This window comes from Salarias fasciatus, chromosome 7 (genome assembly GCF_902148845.1).
Source record: "Salarias fasciatus chromosome 7, fSalaFa1.1, whole genome shotgun sequence".
In the NCBI taxonomy this organism is placed as follows: domain Eukaryota; kingdom Metazoa; phylum Chordata; class Actinopteri; order Blenniiformes; family Blenniidae; genus Salarias; species Salarias fasciatus.
Window position 1 is genome coordinate 30,982,916 of NC_043751.1, and position 22,187 is coordinate 31,005,102.

Here is a 22,187-nt window from a genome sequence, read left to right on the forward strand (position 1 = left end):
GGAGGCGGAAAAATACTTTAATTTAAACTTGAAATGTCATGAAAACAGACGCTAACCTGTCTATAACCAGTCAAGAACTTTAACTAACCGGTTCAGAATGATGAGTCACAGCTAGTTTAATCCAGATTAAAATGGAGGCTGTGACTTGTCTGAAAACAGTGAGACTCAGCTCCGTTTCTTTAAAATCACCTGTGTTTCTCGGTTCTTCCCGCCACCTCTGCGGTCAGTTTGTGCTGTTTCCTGTTCGGAGGCTCAGTGGCGCCGTCTGCTGTGTAAACATCTTCACTTTTTAAGGCTGGACGATCAAAAGCACGAGACTCACAGAACATGGCTTTGAGCGCGTTGTGAATGTTCGGAGGTCAGAAATGATCCGTCGGTTTCTTCTACGATCTGCAGAAACGTTTCCTCCGGAGGGGGAACGTCGCCTCCAGAGATAAAGATGGAGTAGATACAGGTGGCAGGTTCCTCTCTGGTATCTACATCCTGCCTCAGATTATTCGTCTGTGGAACTGTTTCGGTTGGTCGCGGGTCGATAAGGCTCTCCGCCGCCGCTCAGCGGCATCTCGTCAGGACTCTTGTCAGGACTCCTCTGGTCGAACGTGGTTCCGTTGACCGTCACCGCCTCTGGAGGTCCGGCTCCATTCTGCTTGGCCTCCCGGACCCCCCCTTCGACCCCGCCGCCGTTAGCGTGGGCGGCGCGGGGCTCCCGCATGGTGCCAAATCCCGCCTGGACAACGGACAGCGTCCTCTGGTGGGCGTCCAGCCGCCGGCAGCGGTAGAGCCCCCGGAAGGCGGAGCGGAACCTCTGCGACATGGCGTTGTAGATGACGGGGTTGATGGCGCTGTTGGCGTAGATACACGTCCGGCAGAAGAGGATGAACCAGTCGTCCAGGTATGGCGCCGACACGAAGGAGTTGATCAGGACCAGCGTGCGGTACGGCATCCACAGCAGGGCAAACAGGATCACCACCACCGCCAGCATCTTGGTCACCTGCAGGGGAACGGGAGCAACAGGAGAACCGCTCAGAGACCACGGTCAAGCTCGAACCACGGATCAACGGCAGCGATCATCTCCAATGATCGGCTCTGATTTTCATGTTCGGTTGTTTGCTGATGATCAGATTACGTTCTGAGGACCCGGTTTGTTTTTAGTCATGTAAAGAGTTCAGGCTGCTGTTTTCAGATTGGACGGGTTTCCATCCAGTTGGGCTTCTTTTCAACACCTTGGACTGGAAAACATAGCATTGGGAGTGGTTGATCAACTTTGGGCTGGTTTTCACGATATTTGGCGGGTTTTTAGAGACTATTTCTTCCAACTTCCACGGCCCCCTCTCCTCCCGATGCACCAAAGTGCTTTTCAACAGCATGATAAAAGAAAATAAAAACAACAATTTGGTTACAACAAAACCAAAGCCGAAAACTCAAAAACCCATAATGCAGCACAGATGAACAAGTAACGCTGAAATAGAGTATTCTTGGACAGCATGAAAATGAAACAGTTGCATGAGTCAAACGCCAGTCTGAATGCTTGTTTTTCATCTGGAATGAGAGAAAATCTGGTCCAAAATAAGTCCAAAATCAGCCTGAAATCTAAAAAACTGTTCCAGAAACGTCTTAAACCAGAGGAAAAACTTCTCAAAATGAGTAAAACTGGATCACAGAAGTTTTAAATTTGGATGAAATTGACCCCAATCCCAACCCGACTAGTTTTGAATTAGTAAAACTAAAGAACAGTAAAGTAGTAAAGGTCTTTCTGAACTGACCTGAAATCAAAGTAACACTGGTGCAGAAAAAAGCTTTGAGTTTGGATAAAACTGGTCAGAAAGTCAAAGTAGGACTGGTCCAAACAATTCTCACATTCATGGAGGAACTGGTCGAAACAGCGTCGCTGAAATTTGAGTAAATCTGTTCTCGTCACTTCAAACTCCACCTGTTGACAGTGAGAACCAAACCAGGGTCTTGGAGCTGGAGACGGTCCGGTTTCCTGGACTCGGAGGATCTTCCAGAGTTCTCACTGCGTCCAGGAAGTGGATGGCGTTACCGAGCAGCTCGGAGCCGCGGCCCCGGCGTTCCGGCGCTCGCTCGGAATCTCAGCCCTGAGCGGCGATCACTCAGATACTGCGTGTGTGTGTGTGTGTGTGTGTGTGTGTGTGTGTGTGTGTGTGTGTGTGTGTGTGTGTGTGTGTGTGTGTGTGTGTGTGTGTGTGGTTATTACGTGCGTGCTGCCGGCCGGCTGGCTAACCGAGGCGGTCTGGCTAATTGAGTCATCTGCAAAGCGAGAGACAAAAGAGGAGCGCGGAGTGAAGATGAACTGGGGACGAGGAGAACCGGAGAACAGGTGCAGGAGACGCCGCGGGGCCGCTGACATTTCACGGCTCTGATAACAGCTTATCGGGACAAACTGGTACCGAGGCGCTCATGACTCAGCGCCTGGACGCATTCTGAGTTCAGATCGGGAACAGGGATGAATCGACAGTCAGACTGAAAACTAGACCCAGGCCAGGACCTCATACCTAGACCCAGACCCAGACCCAGACCCAGACCAATACCAACACCCATACCCAGAACAATACGGAGACCCAGACCTAGACCCAGACCCAGTTCTATACCCAGACACAGACCGATAACTAGACCAATACCCAGACCCATACCTAGACAAAGACCCAGAACCATACTTATGCCTATACTTATACTTATACCCAGACCCAGACCCAGACCCACACTGATGACTTGACCCAGACCCAGTCCCATCCAAAGACTGATACCCAAACCAATACCCAGACCCAGACCCATACTATTGTCTGGTATCGGATCCGTAGCTACATGCTACATGCTAAAGAGTTTCAGGGCTCACACACCAGTGATGCTACATGCTAAAGGGCATACGCTGTGCGTACTCTAGATGCAGTCATACAGCGGAGCCTTCATGGCTGTTGGAGGTGGCACAGCATTGAGGGTTTGCGCATCGTTTGTTTTTAGAGTATGAATCAGGCTTTTTGTTTTTTGTAATAATTACGGTATTCAGTATTGAAAGGTAGCTAAAAGTTAGGCCTCATACTTGTCCTTTAAAAAAGCTGACATTTCATTCTGTCATTGAAACTGGCATTACATTTAGATTACTGTAATTTTCTGTAGTAACTGAACTGAACATTTTCATGACATTTATTCTACAAAAAAAAAAAAAACCCTATGAAGTTTACATTTTATGATTATTATAGCATTTTTACCGGTTTACTCTTGATGAGACTGGGTTGTGTGTAGGTCATAAACTGAAATGTGTTTGATCATCCTGATATAACCTGACAGCTTCTGACTGTACGTATGAAAATATGCAGCGTCACACAGAAGCTTTCCCAACAGCCCCGTAGCTGAAAACACTGAGCTCTGTATTCATATTCATACATAAAAACAGTGACTGCATTGAGCAATAACAGGACAGTAGAGGTGTGTGTGTGTGTGTGTGTGTGTGTGTGTGTGTGTGTGTGTGTGTGTGTGTGTGTGTGTGTGTGTGTGTGTGTGTGTGTGTGTGTGTGTGTTTTGCCTCCAGCATCCCTGCACCCTGTCCCGCATCAGCACCGCAGCCAGGTCACCATGGCAACCACTCAGACACTTCTTAACCTTGGTGAGATGATGGGGTGTGGGGTGGAGGGGCACACCTTCAGTCATCCATCCATCCATCCATCCATCCATCTGTGCATCCATCCATCCATGCAGCTGTCCATCCATTCATTCATCCACTCACCCACCCATCCATCCATCCATCCATCATCCATCCATCATTCATCTGTCCATCCATCCATCATTCACCCATCTATCCATCCATCCATCCATCCATCCATCCATCTATAATCCACCCACCCATTCATCCATCTATCTATCCATCCACCTTTCCATTCATCCACCCACCATCATCCATCCATTTTTCTATTCATCCTTCCGTCCATAACTCCACCCACCCCTCCATTCATTCATTCATTCTTCAATCCATCTTTCCATTCATCCACCCACCATCCATCCATCCATCCATCCATCTTACCATTCATCCAACCACCATCCCTCCATCCATACATACATCTGTCTATCAATCCATCCATCCATCCATCCATCCCTCCATCCCTCCATCCCTCCATCCATGCACCACCGGCTGAAGTGTGTCTGTATTTTCAAACCACTGCAGGAGGAATCAAAGTGTTCCGGGACGACGGCGGGTTTCACGCTCACACGCTCGACTGAGCGTCGTTCCCGATAAGCGTGTGCGTCGACGCCACGAGCTGTGATCGGGCGCACGCCGCCTCAGCAGGTAGATAAAAACACAACAAAGCGTTTAATTGAACATGAAGGGAACGCGAGGAGAGCTTCCTAATTATCTCCGCACCGCGATAATGAGACAGAAAGCTTTCTGAGAAGGCAGATTATGACTGTAATTACCAGGCCGCCGGATACTTGACATCACAAACATTTTCTTTTTCCTTTTGCTAATGCAGTGAAGGCAGCTGTTCAACCCGCTGAGCCCAGGAATTTACATTAATACACCATCATTAGTCCTGCAATGGTAGTGTGAGCAGCATGACATGGAAACAACAGGGAAAAGAAATGTGAAGAATTAATAAAAAAAAGAAATTCTTCTTAAAAAATGGGAGGAGAATATAATGATGGAAAATACAAATAATCTGAATTTTCGATGTGTGAAGCCGAACAAACAGAACAGCGTGCTGAATCTGAGGAGGAAGAAGTGACAGGAAAGACTTTCTGCAACCATTGTCTATGAGCACTTTCCAAAAATATTGACTGTCAACGGTTTTAGTTTATGTTCACTTTGAGAAACCGTTGTCTGTGTACACTTCTGAAAGACATCAAATGCCAAAGTTTCGGATCACTCTCTGAAGCCATTGTCTGTGCACACTTTATAATCTTGATGAAAACCTTTGAAAACCATTGCCGCCAACACGCCTGAAAAACTGGAGCTCAGTATATGTTAGCAGAGCTTAAAACCATTGTCTGTTCACACATCTAAAAACTACTGCCTGTAAACATTTCTGAAAAGCATCGTCTGTGAACATATCTGAAGAATTCAAGTTGACTTTCACAAACCATTGTCTGTGTACAATTCTCAAAAGCTTCAGTTCATTAATTATTCTGAAAACCATTGTCTTAGAACAATTTTGAAAAACCATTGTTTCTTCACACTTATGGTTACTATTAAATGTTGCGTCCACAGTCAGGAGTCACTATTTGTGCACATTTTCAAAAATCTATCGTCACAATTGTAAATACCATGGTCTGTGAACATTCTTGAAAACCATTATCTGTGTATAGTTTCCCCAAAAACCAAAATGTATTAACTCTCCCGAAAACCCTAGTCCGTTAACAGTCTTAAAAACCATTGTCAGTGAACTCTTCCAAAAACCATTGTGTTAATGCTTCTAAAAAAAACAGCCATGGTGACTTTCAGAAACCATTGTCTGTGCACACTCTCCGAAAACTACGATTTATGAACTGTTCTGAAATCCATGGTCTGTTAACAATCTTGAAAACCATTGTCCATGGACATTTCTGAAACGATGATGACGATATTGATGAGTTCTCGACGGCGACCGGCGACGCTTCACTCCCCCGGCCGTCCGCCTGTTCATGCGCTGGATGCAGGAGGATCAGAGGCAGCCGGAAACCCTCAGAGATTAAAGGTAATCTCAGAGCAGGCTGAATTAATCTCCCCGTCATGAAAGTGCCATTCACAAGTTTATCAAAGTCCCATCAGATTGAGCCGGCCGATCAAACCGGCGTGAAGTGGCGCTGAAGGAGCGGCGGCGCTGCCGCCGCCGTCGTCTGCACCACTTCACTGGAAATCCCCAATCACATTATGCAAATCTTCTGCACTCAGATGAAGCTCCTAGAATACAACCAGATTAAGATCTCTCTGCTCTCGCAACCCGAGTTGGGTCACACACGCACACACACACGCAGAATGTGTGTGTGAAGGTGAATCACTGAGAATTCATTCAATCTAAAGGTGTGTGATGAAGAGGCGTCCTTGAAGCTTCATGCCAGTGACCCTCCGCTCAGATTTACATCCTGTTGTCATTCCTCTGCCCTCCGCAGCCTCGAGGATCAATACTGAGATTGTTACTGATGAGAAAGTGCTTTCACAGCTGGGATGGATGTCAAGCAAGGGGCTGCATGTCTCGCTGCTGAATTCCCACTTCAGTCCACTGGGTGGCAGCGTTGAGCCTATAGTGAGTCACTACATCCCCCTGTGGTGGAAATTGGGATTACAAGGCTAGGCAACAGCACCAGTTTGTTAGCCTCAGTTTAAAATCTCAGAAGAAGAACTTCCTGACATCTTCAGGGCTTCGTTTTATTCATCTTTTCATGAACAGAACAGAAACATTGTTTTGTTTTTCCACTCTGTTGAAGTTTTGTGCATCTTTGTAAGTTACTTTGTTTGCAGCACTCGAAAATCACTCTCATCCGTTCATTTTAATGAGTAAAATTTTCCCTGGATAAGCTAAAAGCAGATATTTTTACGATACTTTAGGAGTTGTGACTTTACGTGTCTGAATCTCAGTTAAAACAAACTAAGCTACTCAAGCTGATTCAAATAGCATAATTCTAGATTAACCTCAGTTATTAGTCAGGGTTCATATTTTCATATTTTATTTCAAAAATTATATGAAAAAAATACTGTCTTGTGCAATGCCTTGACCTGAAACAACATCAAGGTTCAACTAATGACTGATTATTATTGCAAAATTTAAAGTAAAGATCGGTTACATTGGGATGAGTGGAATTCATTCTGGACTGGAAATATTTCCTGGTTACTAGTCCAAAGATTCTGAATGACTTTTTTTATGAATTTCAGCACTGGTTTGTTTGTTGGTTTGTTTGTTCAGTCGGTTGGGTGTTTACTTGGTCGGTTGTTCGGTCGGTCATTCGTTTGGTTGGTTGTCCATTCGGTTATTCATTCAGTCGTTTGTTTGGCCGCCTGTTCATTTAATTGTTCAGTCACTTGGTCAGTCGTTCATTCGTCCGTCCATCCATTCGGTTGGTCGGTCATTTGTTCAGGTGTTAGTCCATCTGTTCGTCCATGTATTCGTTCGGTTGATTGTTTAGGCTTTTTATTCATTCAGTTGTTCGTTCATTCGTTTGGTCGGTCAGTCATTCAATTGATAGTTAGTTAGTTAGTTAGTTAGTTAGTTAGTTAGTTAGTTAGTTAGTTAGTTAGTTAGTTAGTTAGTTCGTTAGTTCGTTCGTTCGTTCGTTCGTTCGTTCGTTCGTTCGTTCGTTCGTTCGTTCGTTCAGATGGTCAGTCAGTTATTCAGTTGTTCATCTGTCTGTCTGTCTGTCTGTCCATCTATTCGTTCGGTTGATTGTTCAGACGTTTCATTCAGTTGATTTGCCGGTCGGTCAGTTGTTTGACCATTTGCCATTGGGGCGACAGTAGCTCAGTTGGTGGAGTGGGTCGTCTTATAACTAGATGGTTGGCGGTTCGATCCCCGCTCCCACATGCGTAAAACTGTTGTTGTGTCCTTGGGCAAGACACTTCACCCACCTTGCCTAAGTGGTGGTGGGAGGGGCCGATGGCGCAGTTTGGCAGCCTCACTTCTGTCAGTCTGCCGCAGGGCAGCTGTGGCTACAGCAGTAGCTTACCACCACCCAGTATGGAGAGAATGAAGAATGCAATGTAGAGTGTCTAGAAAAGTGCTATATAAACCAATGCATTATTATTATTCAGCCATTTGGTCATTCATTTGGTCGTTCAGTCATTTGATCCTTCATTCGTTCGGTTGGTCAGTCAGTCATCTGGCTGTTTATTTGATTGGTTGTTCAGTTGGTCGGTCGTTCGTTCGTTCGGTTGGTTGGTCAGTCGTTTGACGGTTCGTTTGGTCATTTGTTTGGCCGGTCCCGGTCCTCCTATTTCCATATCTTCCTGTTTTCATCATGTTGGACCATAACAGTTTGATCCTCTCTATCAAAGAGTCAAATAACAATTTCAGAGTGAATTAGAATTGGAGCTACTCATTTACATAAAGTGAAAACTTATTAATCTTTTGCATCAGTTTGAACTTAAATTGTACTTGAATGAACAAAATTGAAAAGTGTGACTGGTATTAATCTCAGTGTTTTCCTAAAGGACAGGAGGAGGCTCAGGAATAATTCCGCCTAATGTATTTCAATACATACTCCACATGGACAGGATGAATCTGAACGGCTCTGCGTGAACGTGTGAATATTTCAGTGGAATTAGAGCACGGAGGGAGTGGAGGAGTCTCTGCGGAGGCTTTTAAATGATTCCATAACAAATCAAGCGGCGGCGGCGCTCGGCCTGCTGGGAGAACTGAAGGTCGATGCTTTCAAGACCAAAAAAATAAAAAATAAAAGCCCAAGAGGATGAATGTGGTCTGTATGTGAGAGCCGGGAGACAAAACAGCACGGCGGAGCAATAACCTGGGGGGGTGGGGGTGGGGTGGAGGTGGAGGTGGAGGTGTGTGTGTGTGTAGGGGGAGAGGGGGGTGGCTTTCACTGAGGAGCCTCTCCGGCCGCTCCGCCCGTGAAGCAGAGTCCAGAGTCCATTACCTCCACCTTTCCGTGGGGGGGGGGCTGTCACCATCACAGTGCTGTTAAGAACCAATCACGTGTCCACGAGCTCCCGGCCCATGGCGGCCGGGGTCAAGAGTGGGTGAAAGCTATCGTCCGCAGCAATTATCAGACAGATAAGACCGGACTGAGAGGGTGGGGGCGGGGGCGGGGGAGGGGGAGGGTGTCAGACCTGCTTCCTGGAGGAGAGTGCACTCTTGGGCCGACCCGACCGGCCCCCCCGGGCTCCCTCGGGGGCCTCGCGGCAGCTCCGGCGCAGCGTGGTGGCGCCGGCGTCCGGGTGGTTGGGCAGAGGGCTGCGGGGAAACAAGGGGGGGTCAGTGAGTCTTCAGGGTCCATGTCGGGAAAAGAGGGGGCAGCACTCCAGACCCCCCCCCCCCCCCCCCCCCAAGATATTTTCAGTCATTCTTTTCGAACAACGAAGCAGTTTCTAAAAAAAAAAAAACAAAAAAAACAAAAAAAACAAGACAAAATTGTCCCTAAAAGAAGTGGAACCATTTCCACCATGTTTAATGTGAAAATGCATCGTTTCGATTTCAGAGAAGCTTCAAATTCACAAATAACTGTCCTGAAAACACAATGTAGTTTTCATGTTGGGCCACTAGTTGGTGCTGTTGTTTGTAATAAAACCACACAGACATTCTGCAGACAACATTACGCTCTAAACATTAACAACAGACGAATACGGACGGATGTCCGTAATCGTCTGTTGTTAACGTGTCGAGTGTATTGTCCTCGGAGAATCTGGACCAGGACCAGGACCAGGACCAGGACCAGGAGAATCTGGCCTGCGTCCACGAATCCTTCATTTATCCACTGCTCTCGTTGCATTTTGGGAACCTGTTTATGCAACAACGGTGCTCAGAGCCACTGAAAATGCAACTTTTTGGAAATGCTCTGACTCCGTCTCCATGGAAACCAAGGAAAACGCAACACATTCCAACTCCGTTTCCATGGAGACGGGGTAAAAAGTAACTTTTTAGAAATGTTTTAACTCCATCTCTGTTCAAACAGGTAAAAATTACATATTCTTTTTTAATGTTCCAAGTCCGTCTCCATGTAAACCGCACAAAATGCAACTTTTTAAAAACATTCTAACTATATCTGGGTGAAAACGGAGGAAGAACGCAACTTTTTTTTGACATTTCAATTTATTGACGTTTCAATCCATGGAAACAGGGGAAAATGCAACTTTTTTAAAATGTTCCAATTCTGTCTTCATGTAAACGGGGCAAAATGCAACTTTTTAAAAACATTCCAATTACATCTGAGTGGAAATAGAGGAAGACAACGTTTTAATGTTTCACTTCTGTATCCATGGAAACAGGGGAAAATGCGACTTTTTTACAACGTTACACCTCCGTCCCCATGTAAATAGCAGGAAACGCAACTTTTAAACACATTCCAACTCTTTCTTCATAGAAATGGGGAAAATGCTACTACTGCTCCTGGTCCTTGTGCACCACAGCCGCAGTAAATAGTTGCCTGGTCTTTCTACAAAAACAACCGACAGCGCCCAACACGCTAGCCACGACGTTTTAATCCCTCCTGCTGTTTCCGTGGAAACAGATATCATTTGCAGAGCTTTCCTGAAACGACGTGTTTTCACGTCCCGTCACGAGGCGCCGGGCTGCACCTGAGGTAGAGGATGCGAGCGATGAGGCCGTAGAGCACGATGGCGAGCAGCAGCGGCACCACGTAGAAGATGGCGAAGTCGATGAGGTAGATGGGCAGGTAGAGCTCCCGCTTCACCTTGTAGCCGCACAGCACGTGGCCGTCCTCCTTCACCTGAGACACAGAGCGCCACGCCCAGGTTACCCAGCATGCACCGCTGCTGGCCTCACTCTGAAAAAAGCTCTGACAGACTTTTACATCAGAAACTATACAGATCTGGAAAATATACAGACCGAAGTGGGAAAATAGTGAAATGGAGGAAATCAGCAAAAATACAGGAAAAGAAAAGCAAGAACAAAGTGAAAAGGGAAGTGTGACAATAAAGTGGAAAATCACAAGAAAAGGAGAAAAAAGGGGGGAGAAGAGAATAATGAAAAAGGAAAATAAAAAGCCAACAAAATTTAAATTAAAAAAATACATTTTTGAAAGAAAAGATGACAAATTAAGATGAAAGGGGAAAAAAATTAAGTGTCGTTGTCTTTCTTGCCAATCAACAAATAAACAGGACCAAGGAAGAAATGAATGTAAAATATAAAAACAGAAAACAAGAAAAAAAGACACAAAGGAGACATAATGAAAAGCAAAAACAAAACTGCTGGAAAATATAAGGATAGATATGAAAACAAAACAAATATAAAAACAAGGAAAAGAAAGTAAATAAGAACTGAAATAAAGAGCAAAACAAGCAAAAAGAAAGTGGAAAAGATTTGAGTAAAATATTGAGAAATAAAAGATATAGAGGAAAATGTCAAATAGCTAAAAAGGAAGAAGAAAAAACTCAAAAATGAAAAGGAAAAACAAGAAATATGTGAAAATGGTTAAATATAAAGAAAGCAGAAAAGTAGTGAAGGTGAAAAAGGGTGAACGGAAAACAATGAGAAAGACGTGAAAAGAAAAGCAAAAACGAAATGGAAAAAAAAGAATCAATTAAAGAAGAAAACAGAGAAACAAAACACACAAAACAAAATGGAGGAAAAATGAAGAAAAATACCTGAAAAACTAAACAAATCAAGAAAAAAAAAGTTTCTTGAAGAAAAATAAAAGCTGAAAGAGAGAAGCCAGAAGAGAGACAGAGAGGAACGGAGACGTTCTCACCTGGATGTCCACCAGGAAGAACCACAGCATGCAGTACACGCAGGTGGCCAGCCACACGCCGGCGATGATGCGCTTGGCGCGGGACACGGTGCAAACCGTCTGGGCCTTCATGGGGTGGCAGATGGCGATGTACCTGCACGGAATCGGGAGACGCGTTGTGGGCGTGGCCTCTGCAGCCCCGGCGCAGAAAGCTCCTCATCCATAATGCATGCAGGAAACACTTTGACTGATCAGGAGTCAGGAGACGATCTGCAGGCCGAGTCCACGTCTTCCCAGAGAGACGCTCGGCTCGGCTCAGACCATTCAAGTCTTGGTCTTGTCTTGGTCTTTGGATGCTCTGGTCGTGGTCTTTACTTGGTCTTGGTCCTTTAAAGTCATGGTCTTGTCTTGGTCTTTGGATGCTCTGGTCGTGGTCTTTACTTGGTCTTGGTCCTTTAAAGTCATGGTCTTGTCTTTGTCTTGGGATGCTCTGGTATCGGTCTTGACAGGGTCTTGGTCCTTTGATGTGTTTGTCTTGGGATGTTCTTGTCTTGGTCTTGTCTGTGTCTTAGTCCCTTACAGTCTTGGTCTTGTCTTGGCTTTGGTATGCTCTGGTCTTGCTCTTGACTGAGTTTTGGTCCCTTAAAGTCTTGGTCTTGGGATGCTCTCCTCTTGGTCTTGACTGGGTCTTGAGACGCTCTGGTCTTGGTCTTGACTGGGTCTCAGTCCCTTAAAGTCTCGGTCTTGTCTTGGTTTTGGTCTTGACTGTGTCTTGGTCCCTTTAAGTCTCGGTCTTATCTTGGTCTTGTCCTTCTCTGGTATCAGTCTCGACTGAGTCTCAACAGGTTCTTGTAACTGATTAGTTTTCCCTGCAGCAAAATTCTACAAAGAATCTTGAAATGTAATCAGTTACTTTATGTGTGACATCATGACTCAAGTAAGTTTTGAAGAAGTTAATAGTGACTCAAACTAAAGTAACTCCCAGTAACAACACTGCTGACCAAGTTTTTAAGTTGACTCTCCTGCTGAGCAGCTTCCAGCAGTAACATATTTAGGGGTCAGGTTTATTGTTGACGGCTGGCGGTTGCTGGTTGCCGGTTGGTGGCTGCCAGTTGGCGGTTGCACTCACCTCTCCACGGTGAAGGCGGTGATGGAGCAGGACGACACGTTGATGCCCAGGTACTGCAGGTAGGTGATGCCCAGGCAGCCGGCGTGGCCGAACACCCAGGTTCCCGTCAGGCTGTCGGACACGTTGGGGAGCCCCGCCGCCACCAGCACCGTCAGGTCGGCGATGGCCAGGCTCACCAGGTAGCAGTTGGTGGGCGTCCTCATGTGGCGCGCGGTGAGGACCACCAGGACCACCATGACGTTCCCCACGATGCCCACGCTGCACACCAGTAGCACCAGGAACACCGACACCGTCTTGTACTCCAGCGAGTCGGCGACGGCGGCGCTGAGCGAGATGTTGGTGGGGGTGTCCACCCTGGAGCTGGCGTTGTCGGCCATATTGGTGGAGCGCTAATGGAAGCTCAGAAGGGCGTCCATGTTTTCTTCTTCTTCATTTAGGACATGAGGTTTCAGCGTGGAGCAGGTTAAGCTCGCTCCAGCCGTCGACCTTGGCAGCGACCTTCCTCTTACCCGCCTTAGCCGGCGCGGCGGAGTGAAAACACGCGGTTATCCCAGGACTCCCGAGCAGCGCTCAGGCCCCCGATGAGTCACCTACGAGCAGAAGACGAGTCGGGTTAATTGGGCGTTGGATTAACGATGACCTGCGGGACGCCTTCCAGCCTCCGTGTCTCAGTCCAGCTCTCGTCTGCCGTGTGAGTTTCTGACTCTTCCATAATGAAGCTGCTCTAACAACGTGATCACAATACAAGAACAACGCTGATTTTACCAGATGAAAGCAGAAAAACATCCAGGAGAAAATCAGCATTCATGGAATTCAGCCTTTTCTTGGCTCATGACCACATCTGGTAACAACCAAGCCATCACAGGATTCCAGCTTCAGTGGTCACCAAGTTTCTGTTTCCCCTTGAGAACGTTGTCATCCGGACGCTGAAGCCACACAGTCAACTCTCTCACGCTCGCACAGCCGATCCTCTAACAGAAACTCAGCGGTTTCTTTTCCCCCGAAGCAGCTTTCAGCAGAGCTTCGGCAGAATGAGTCCCGCTAATTGAATTACTCTCTTCCCGAGTCCTCACAGCCGGCAGATCTGACCCGATCCAACACGTCTGGGACGCCAACAAAATGAGGTGATTAAACCTTCGGCTGGAGGACGGGCTCCATTAAATACTCTTCAGAATGACTGGACGGAGGAAAAACACAGTAGCTCACATTCAGAACAGCAGGACTTCTATCGGACACTGGACTGGATTCAGGAGACTCACTCTGAACTGGTTCTGATTCTCTGGTTCTCTGGAACTGGTTCTCCAACTGTTTTTTTCTCTTTTAATGGACTAGGTTTGAAACTACGTTTTGGGTTATTTCTAGACCACAGTTTCACCAAAGACCTGAGTCTAAAACCAGTCCACTGGTCCTGTTTACTAAACTCAGATCCGTTCCTGACTGGGTTTTGAAATAATGTCAATAGTTTAGGCTTCAGTTTTCAGGTTTCTGAGGGAGTTTTTCACTCATTTTATGGAGATTCAGACTGGTTCCATATCCGTTTCACGTGAATCAGGATCCTTTATCAGGTCTAACTGTGGATCAGCTTCAAACTCAAGTTTAGACTAACTTTGGACATGTTTCACATTCAAGGTTAGTCAATGACAATGATTTGGTAATTGTTTGGACTAGTTTTAGCCAAACTTTGGATGAGCTGTAAACTCAAGTTTAGTCAAACTGTGGATTAGCTTTAAACTCAAGTTTTAACAAAGTTTGGACGAGTTTTAGACTCAAGCTTACACATAATGTCTCGACTGGCTAAAGAGTCGAGCTTAGGGCTGGATTCAGACTCAAGTATTAATCAGTTTTAAACTCAAGTCTATACTGAATTCAGGGATGTTTCAGACTAATATTGACAAAATGTTTGTATTACATCTAGATTCAAGTTTAGAAAGCATGTGGACTAGATTAAGACTCAATTTTGGGCTGGTTTCAGACCAGAGTTTAGACACACCTTGGACTTTATTCAGACTCAAGTTGTAAAAAATACTGGACTAGACTTAGACTGAACTTTGAAATAGTACCAGACATGAGCATAGACAACGTTTCATTTAATTTTAGGCTGCTTTCACACCAGGATAGGCCAGGACTCGGTTCTCCTGGGGAGGTGGGGAGCTGAGAATATTCCCACCTGCCTTTGGTTCGGCTTGCTGCGTGGACCAAACTTCTGGACAACATCATGCAGTTACAGCATCTGCTCGTTTGGGGGCGCTTTCTGCCAAAATGAACACTGACCAGACAGACAGAGGAAGAAATCCGGCTAATTTAATTGGCCAAAATAGAAAGTCCCGTCCCAGCAGCCGGCAACCACAAAACAACCATGATTTCTAGTCTTCTAACCACCTATCAATGAGCGCCTGTTCTTCCTCGCTGCTCCACGTTGGACCACCAGACAGTTGCTACTTCTTTCTTTGTGTGTCTGATTCTTCTGACTCGCTTTGTTCATTTTTGCTAGTCAAACACATCATGCTCCAGGTCACGAAGTCTCGCTGCACCTGTCTGAAACCCCTGGAAACTCCCCGCCGTGACCGTCGATTTCAGGGACCCCAGAGTTCGCCCGAAAGATCTGCATCTTTCGTCAAGAGAGTGTTCACACAAAAGATGAAGATTTTCCCAGAAAGCTCTGATGTGGTCTAAGGTCTGGACTTCACAGGGCTAATGTGAAAACGGCCTTAAAGTGATTTTATCGGGATTTTTTGACCTGTTAACTCTAGAAAACCTGATAAATTCAGCATCATCCAGTGATGGAGATCTTATCTTTCTTCCTCCTCGGTGTGAGAGTTGGAGTCAAAATGAACATCAGATATGGCTGGAAAGTCTCACGCAGCATTAAGCTCTCCTTTTAGGACCCTGAAGGCAGCACAGCGTGTGTCAACACATTTCAGAACGGTATTCAAACAATCGGGAGGCAATGTTCTCAGAAAACGCAGAGAAGTGCTTCTTTATTACACTCTGATGGTGCCTCCTTGTGTTTTTCCATTTTTCTGCCACCCTGCGGAGCACAAACACTGATTAAAGCCATTTTTAAAAAACCACAGGAGTTTCTAAGGAGGTGGAGGTTACTGGAGGACAAAGTGTTTGTTTTGACGCTTGTTTTGAGGCTAATCACCCAGCATGCCGTGCGGTGAAGCTGTGGCAGGCGTCTGGCGCTCTTTTCACTCGTCTGAGCTGCGACCTCGCCTCCTGAGAGCGGCCGCTAATAAATTGAGGTGGACATGAAATGAAAAGTAATCTGTTATCAGTCGGCTTTCATTCATCGGCACCACACGCCGTCACACGAGCTGCGTCTCTGACCGCCGGCGACACCGAGCCGCCGCAGGGTTTCCTATTGTTCTGCACGCAAACATCCTTTAATACCAGACAGACGGGTTCAGTATCTGATGAAATGTTTTATGTGTGAGTGCAACAGCTGGATTGCGATTGGTGAATGGAACAATGTCCTGGAACTATCAGGAAAATGTCCCCAAAGACCAATTGCTCTCATTTCTCATTTCACAATCTGCCCTGAGTTTGTTTCAGTGTTTGGTTGAGTAGGTGGCTGCCTAATTAGTCATTCGGTTGGTTGATGGGTTGCTTGGTTGGGTCATTGGTTGGTTGGTTGGTTGGTTGGTTGGTTCATTGCAGCGTTGGTTGTCGCATTAGTTATTTTTCATTTGCAATTTTTTTTGGTTTGATCAGTTGGTTGAATAATTGTTCAATTAATTGGTTGGTTGGTTGGTCGGTCAGGTCGTTTATTTGGATGGTTGGTTAGTTGATTGCTTGATTCATCCCATCATTGTTGGTTGGTTGGCTGATCAGTCGATCGGTCGGTCGGTCAGCTCAATTGGTTGGTTGGTTGGTTGGTTGATTGGTTGGTTGGTCAATCAGTCAGGTCATTTGGTTGGTGGGTTGATCAATCGATGGGTCAGCTCATTTGGTTGGTTTGTTGGTAGGTTGGTTGGTCACTCGGTCAGTCCGGTCATTTGGTTGGTCCAGTCATTGGTTGGTTAGTTGATTGGTTGGTTGGTTGGTTGGTTGGTCCAGTCAGTGGTTGCTGGCTGATTGGTTGGTTGGCCGGTCGGTCGGTCTGGTCATTTGGTTAGTTGGTTGGTCCGGTCATTGGTTGGTTGGTTGCTTGTCTTATGACCCAGGTCATATGTGGGGAGCCGCAGCCTCCTCTGTTGCTGTCTCTCTTCCTGACTGTGTGTGTGTGTGTGTAAAAGAGAGAATGATTGATTATTTGAACAATCGGCTGGCTGAAACAGACCAGGTATGGGAGTGCTGCTGGAGCTGCTGAAGGACGTCTCATTAGCTGTCCAGGGAAGAAGACAAGGGGATATCATGCTGCCAGCTGTGTGTGTGTGTGTGTGTGTGTGTGTGTGTTCTCGTATTTCTATCCTTGTCGGGGCCAAATGTCCCCACAAGGATAGCAAAACGTGGAACGACGTGCCTTGTGGGGACCTTTTTCCGGTCCTAAGTAGGAGAAACAGTGTTTTCTTGACCATGTTGTTGTTACTGAAAAAAGTAAAAGTGCAAAAACATTTCTTTAGGGTTAGGCTTTGTTGTGGTGTGGGTTAGGGTTAGGGTAAGGGTCAGGGTTAGGGGCTAGACATGAATGGGAGTCAATGGACGGTCCCCACGAGGATAGAAATACGAGACTGTGCGTGTGTGTGTGTGTGTGTGTGTGTGTGTGTGTGTGTTACTGACCTTGTATGAGCATTGCATAGTTGTGGAGCCTTTAGGGTAATCTTGTATTGTTTGGATGATGTTAAAAAAATAGAACACTAGTTTACTAGTTAAGAGACAGAACGTCTTCTGTTTGTCGCTGTCACCACTTTTCTCCTTTTTCTCAGTTAAAGAGTTTCAAACAGGAGTTGTCTTTTTGTTCCATTTTCTTTTAATCAGATAGGTTGAGTGCTCTTTGTATGATTTCAGTTTACTGGATTTTGACCCTGCAGTCTTTGTTAAGAAATAAACCGTTCCCTCTCAAAACGTGAGTGCTGGCCATCTTGGCAGTGGGAGGGGCCCAACGCATGGTGTGTCCCAGACCTCCAAGTCTGGAGACATAGCACTTGGTTGGTTGGCTGGTTGGTTGGTTGGTTGGTTCATTACAGTGTTGGTTGTAGCATTAGTCATGTTTCATTTAGGGTTTTTTTTGATCAGTTAGTTGATCAGTTGTTTCATTAGTTGCGATGGTTGGGTGGGTTTTGTGGTCTGTTAGTCGGTCGCTCAGTCAGTTGGTTGGCTGGTTAGTAGTTTCATTGGATGGTCTGTCGGTCGGTAGGTCAGATGGTCGGTTCATTGGTCAATAAGTTGTTTCACGTTTCATCGGTTTCGTTGGTCGGTTGGTTGGTTGGTTGGTTGGTTGGTTGGTTTAGGTGTTGGTTGTTGCATTAGTCATGTTTCATTTGGGGTTTTTTTGGATTGTCTGATCAGTTAGCTGATTAGTTGTTTCGTTAATTAGTTGGATTGTTGCTTGCTTGCTTGGTAAATTGCTTGGTTGGTTAAGATGTTGGTTGTGGCATCAGACGTGTCATTTGTGGTATTTTTGGTTTGCTTGGTCAGTTGGTTTGTTTGTTGGTTTGTTTGTTTAGTTGGTGGTTTCATTGGTCAGTTGGTTCGTTAGTTGGTTGGTTGGTGGTTTTATTGGTTGGTTAGGTGGTCCATTAGTTAGTTAGATGGTTGATTAGTGGGTTGGTTGGTTCACTAGTTAGTTAGCAGATGGTTGATTGGTTTCCTAGCCATGTTTTATTTGCTATTTTGCTTGGTTTGTTTATTAGCAGTAACAGGTTCTAAGGCGTTGTTGTTGCAGCCCTGTTAAAGCTGTGCAGCGTCCCAGAGGAGGTTCTCGCGCCACACTTTGGGAACCACTGCTGGATCTGGATGCGGTCTGGTATCACAGGGGGGTTGAAACGAGCACAGGAGGGTTTTCTGATGCTTTTCTGTTCATCGGATTCGAAGGAAAGAATTTTGAGTTCCACATTATTTTCCGGTCTCATTCAAGGTTTTGACTCTGATGTGCTGGAGAACCCTGGAGAACCCTGAGAACCCTGGAGAACCCTGGAGAACCCTGGAGAACCCTGGAGAACCCTGAGAACCCTGGAGAACCCTGAGAACCCTGAGAACCCTGGAGAACCCTGAGAACCGTGGAGAACCCTGAGAGTATCTGATCAGAGGAGCACAGCACTGTTGACTCTTGCTGAGTTAAAATCATTTGAGGATTAAATTCAATTTAGATGAAAGAAAACATCCCAATTTTAATTATTACAGGTTATTTAACCTTTATCTTTAAAAGCTGCCCCTTGTTTCTGATCGAATAATCTATACATGAATCCATCCATCAACATTATGATATGAGTTGTGATACGTGAAGGACGCAGGTACTCACGTTATATTAGATCCACACACCAATACGTTTTCTCACGATACAGTAGAAGCAATAGAAACAGCATAAATGTGTAAATACTACATATTAACAGAAGAATTATTCTTATTCTCAAATTAAAAACTAAAGAAAAAAAGATCTTAAGTTCATTTCTAACTTCTCCACACTCATTTTCCAGTTGATGTATTTACACGTAAATGTGTACAGAAGCTATAACAGCTCAAAATACACCCATTTAAAACAAGTTCCCATCAAACCTAACAGTTATTTCCTGGTTTTATATTCAAGAAAATACAGATTCAGCACTTCTCCTCCTCACAGATCAAAAGGATCTCTTGATAAATAAATGAAATCACAATCTGAACTTCTAATCTGGGTCCTGAGAATCAAACGAAGGCTTCTTTTACCTCTTTATTCCCACATTCCTGCAGTTTCCTCCACAGCAGTCCGTCTGCACAGGATCAGATGCTCCCATGTTCCTCCAGTGAGCGTGTGAGGGCTGCTGCGACTGCAGCCGGCTTTAACTGCACACACACACACACACACACACACACACACACACACACACACACACACACACACACACACACACACACACACACGCTTGCAGCAGACGCCGCCTTCAGAATAACAGCACTGCCTCTAAATGCTGAAGACAGCTTTAACTGCAGTTTAAAAAAATAAAAGTGTTTTCTTCCTGATGTGATTCTGAATTATTGATCATCTTTGTTCTTAAACACATGGAGGCGTTTGAAAGCTTCCAGAGAGAAAGATTGAATGTCCTGGTGGATTATTTGTATTTTGCTTTAGATTATTTGAGGATTTAAAGAGACTTGTGAGATTTAGTCTCGTTTACACCACTGGTACAGAAACAGGAATGAAAGTTAATTCTTTAAAATCTGCAGGAGGAAGTGAAGGATCACATGTCTGACTTGATTCTCTGTCCTCAGGGCACCAACTCCACCTTCTCCTCCTCCTCTTCCTCATCTTCCTCCTCCTCCACCTCCTCCGCTTCAGCCTCAGTTTTCAGATGCATCCTTATTTATTTTCTCCCAAATGTTTTTAATTATTATTGTCTTCTTTTCTTGCCGTTATTTTAATTAATTATTTATTAATTTTTAGGTTTGATTTTGTTTTGTTTTCTTTTAAAGGTGGAACTTGAAGGTCCGTGCTTCTCGATCTGTCAAAGAAAAGAAAACCCTCCTGATGAACGTCCGAGTGGGAAGTTTTCTGGGACATGGCGGACGCCGTGTGATCACCAAACCTTTACTGACCCGTCTTCATGTCAGTGTGGATGACTGGTCAATATCTCCAGCATGGTTTTTATCAGTGCATTGGGTTTTTTTTTTTTTTTTACAGGCATTGATTGTGTTTCGTGGGGAAATGGGACTGTTCCAGTTCCCAGCTCCCTGAACGGAGAATTCTGGCCTGTGTGGGGTCAGAGGTCACGGCCACTGATGCAGAGCTGATCTGAAGCAGTAAAATGACCGCCAGGAAGTTCAAACTGCTTATTTCAGAAGCATTCATGTCCAGTACAAGCTAAAGTTTTCTTTAATGTAAATCCACTGCTGCCATCTAGCGGCCAAAACCTATATTGCAGCTTTTCTCCATTGGTTTGGTTCATTTTTGACTCATTTCTTGAAACAGAAATTCCATTCTCAAAACAACAAGGACACATCTCCAAACTACCCTGCAGCTGCTCACAACAGAAGTGTGTTTCTCCTTCATGTCATCACATTGGAAATGTTTTAGGCCATGTCTCCGTGTCTCAGAACATCTCTGCAAATGATTCAGCTCAGCAAGGCGAGATTTAGCCTAATTTCCAAGTGAGTAGATCATGTTGATCTGAACTGATTGATTAATTCTCAGTCTAATGGCTGTTCTCTCCAAACATATCGGCAACATTTCACTGTATCAGTCACCACAGGATCAATAGACTGACCAACTGTGAAAAGTGGGCAGGAACACACTTCAATACCATGAAGACCAGACATGAGACTGTTTACATGAGGACGGGGGGAGGAGTGGGAGGAGGTGGGGAGGAGGAGGAGGAGGAGGAGGAGGAGGAGGAGTGGGAGGAGGGGTACTGGTGAAGCAGTGAGGCTTCATTTACAGCACTTTGGGCTACATACAATTTTCCTTTTCAGTATTTTGAGCTCTGATGGATGGAAGTTTTTGTGTGTGAATAAAATAGCAACAATTTCCTTGGAAGTATGAGTGCAACATGTGAATCAAAACTTTAAGGTTTTTCTACTGTGAAAATTTTCTTCATTTTCTTATACAATATGTATTGTTAGCTAACCAACCCTAAAAAGAAAAGGAAAAATTATCACAAGAAGAATTGTGAGTGAAGAACTGGGTTCAGACTGAGAAGTCTATCAAGGATATTCCAATGTTCCTGTCTTAAAGACAAAACATCTCAACATTTGGACTGTCAGAGACTCTCCATGCCAAAAGGACGAAGCATTTTGAGGACAATAACTATTTGCTTGAGAAAGAAATGTAGTTTTGCCTCCTGAGTGAACTGTTTAGGAAGAGATCTGAGCTTTGACAGGAGAACGGTGCTTCTGCTGAGCCGTCCAGGTTGTTTTTGACAAGAGAACAAGGAGAACTGAGAACATCTGGTCTGTTTGGAGAAATGAGCCAAAACTGTTGAGAAGGATCTTTGCATTTTGGAGCCTCTGACTGTTTATATGGGAAAGAAATTCAGATTTGAAACATGAGGGAACAGTTTTGGGAGAGAGAAGAGCTTCAGGAAGTGAACTGTGGTGTTGAGCAGAATGGTAAGATCATTTTGCCAAAAGATCTTAGAGTTTTGAAAATGTAATTTCTGTTTGAAGAAATGAACCAAACCAAATGGAGAAAAACTGTAATACAGCTGCCTCACAAATATAGATAACTGTTTAAATTAAACAAACGAACAAAATGAGATATTTAGAAAATGATTGTCTGATATATGAAAAGACATTCAGCAAGACAAGATTAATGATTTTACATGAACAGTACAAAGATGAAAGATGGAATGAGAAAGAGAGACAGAAAGATCCCGCCTCAGCCGTAAGAGCAGATGGAGGAAAAGGAAAAACTACCTTTTGTGACAGGAAGAAAGCTTCGCTTTAAAGTAAAAATTTCTACTGTTTTTATATTTACTTTTTCAGAGAGTTTAACTGGTAAATTTGTTAAGAAAAGAACAAAAATCCCAGTTCCAAATTCAGTAATTGCTACTCCTCACTTTATTTACAGTCCACTGGCTGCTATAATGATTTAAATTTCTAATTTTTGGAATAAATAAGGGAATATGTCATTAACTGGGGA

General features: G+C 44.8%; 1 protein-coding gene across 1 annotated transcript; it reads right to left on the bottom strand.

The window, feature by feature from the left end:
* Positions 1 to 493: 493 nt before the first annotated feature.
* On the bottom strand, positions 494 to 12,874 carry trhr2 (thyrotropin releasing hormone receptor 2). Its single transcript, XM_030096965.1, has 5 exons — positions 12,473 to 12,874; positions 11,365 to 11,497; positions 10,232 to 10,383; positions 8,768 to 8,891; positions 494 to 991 (listed from the first exon to the last, which is right to left on the bottom strand). The coding sequence occupies exons 1-5, from the start codon at positions 12,847 to 12,849 to the stop codon at positions 494 to 496; spliced, it is 1,284 nt and encodes a 427-aa protein (XP_029952825.1). The 5' UTR covers positions 12,850 to 12,874.
* Positions 12,875 to 22,187: the final 9,313 nt, after the last annotated feature.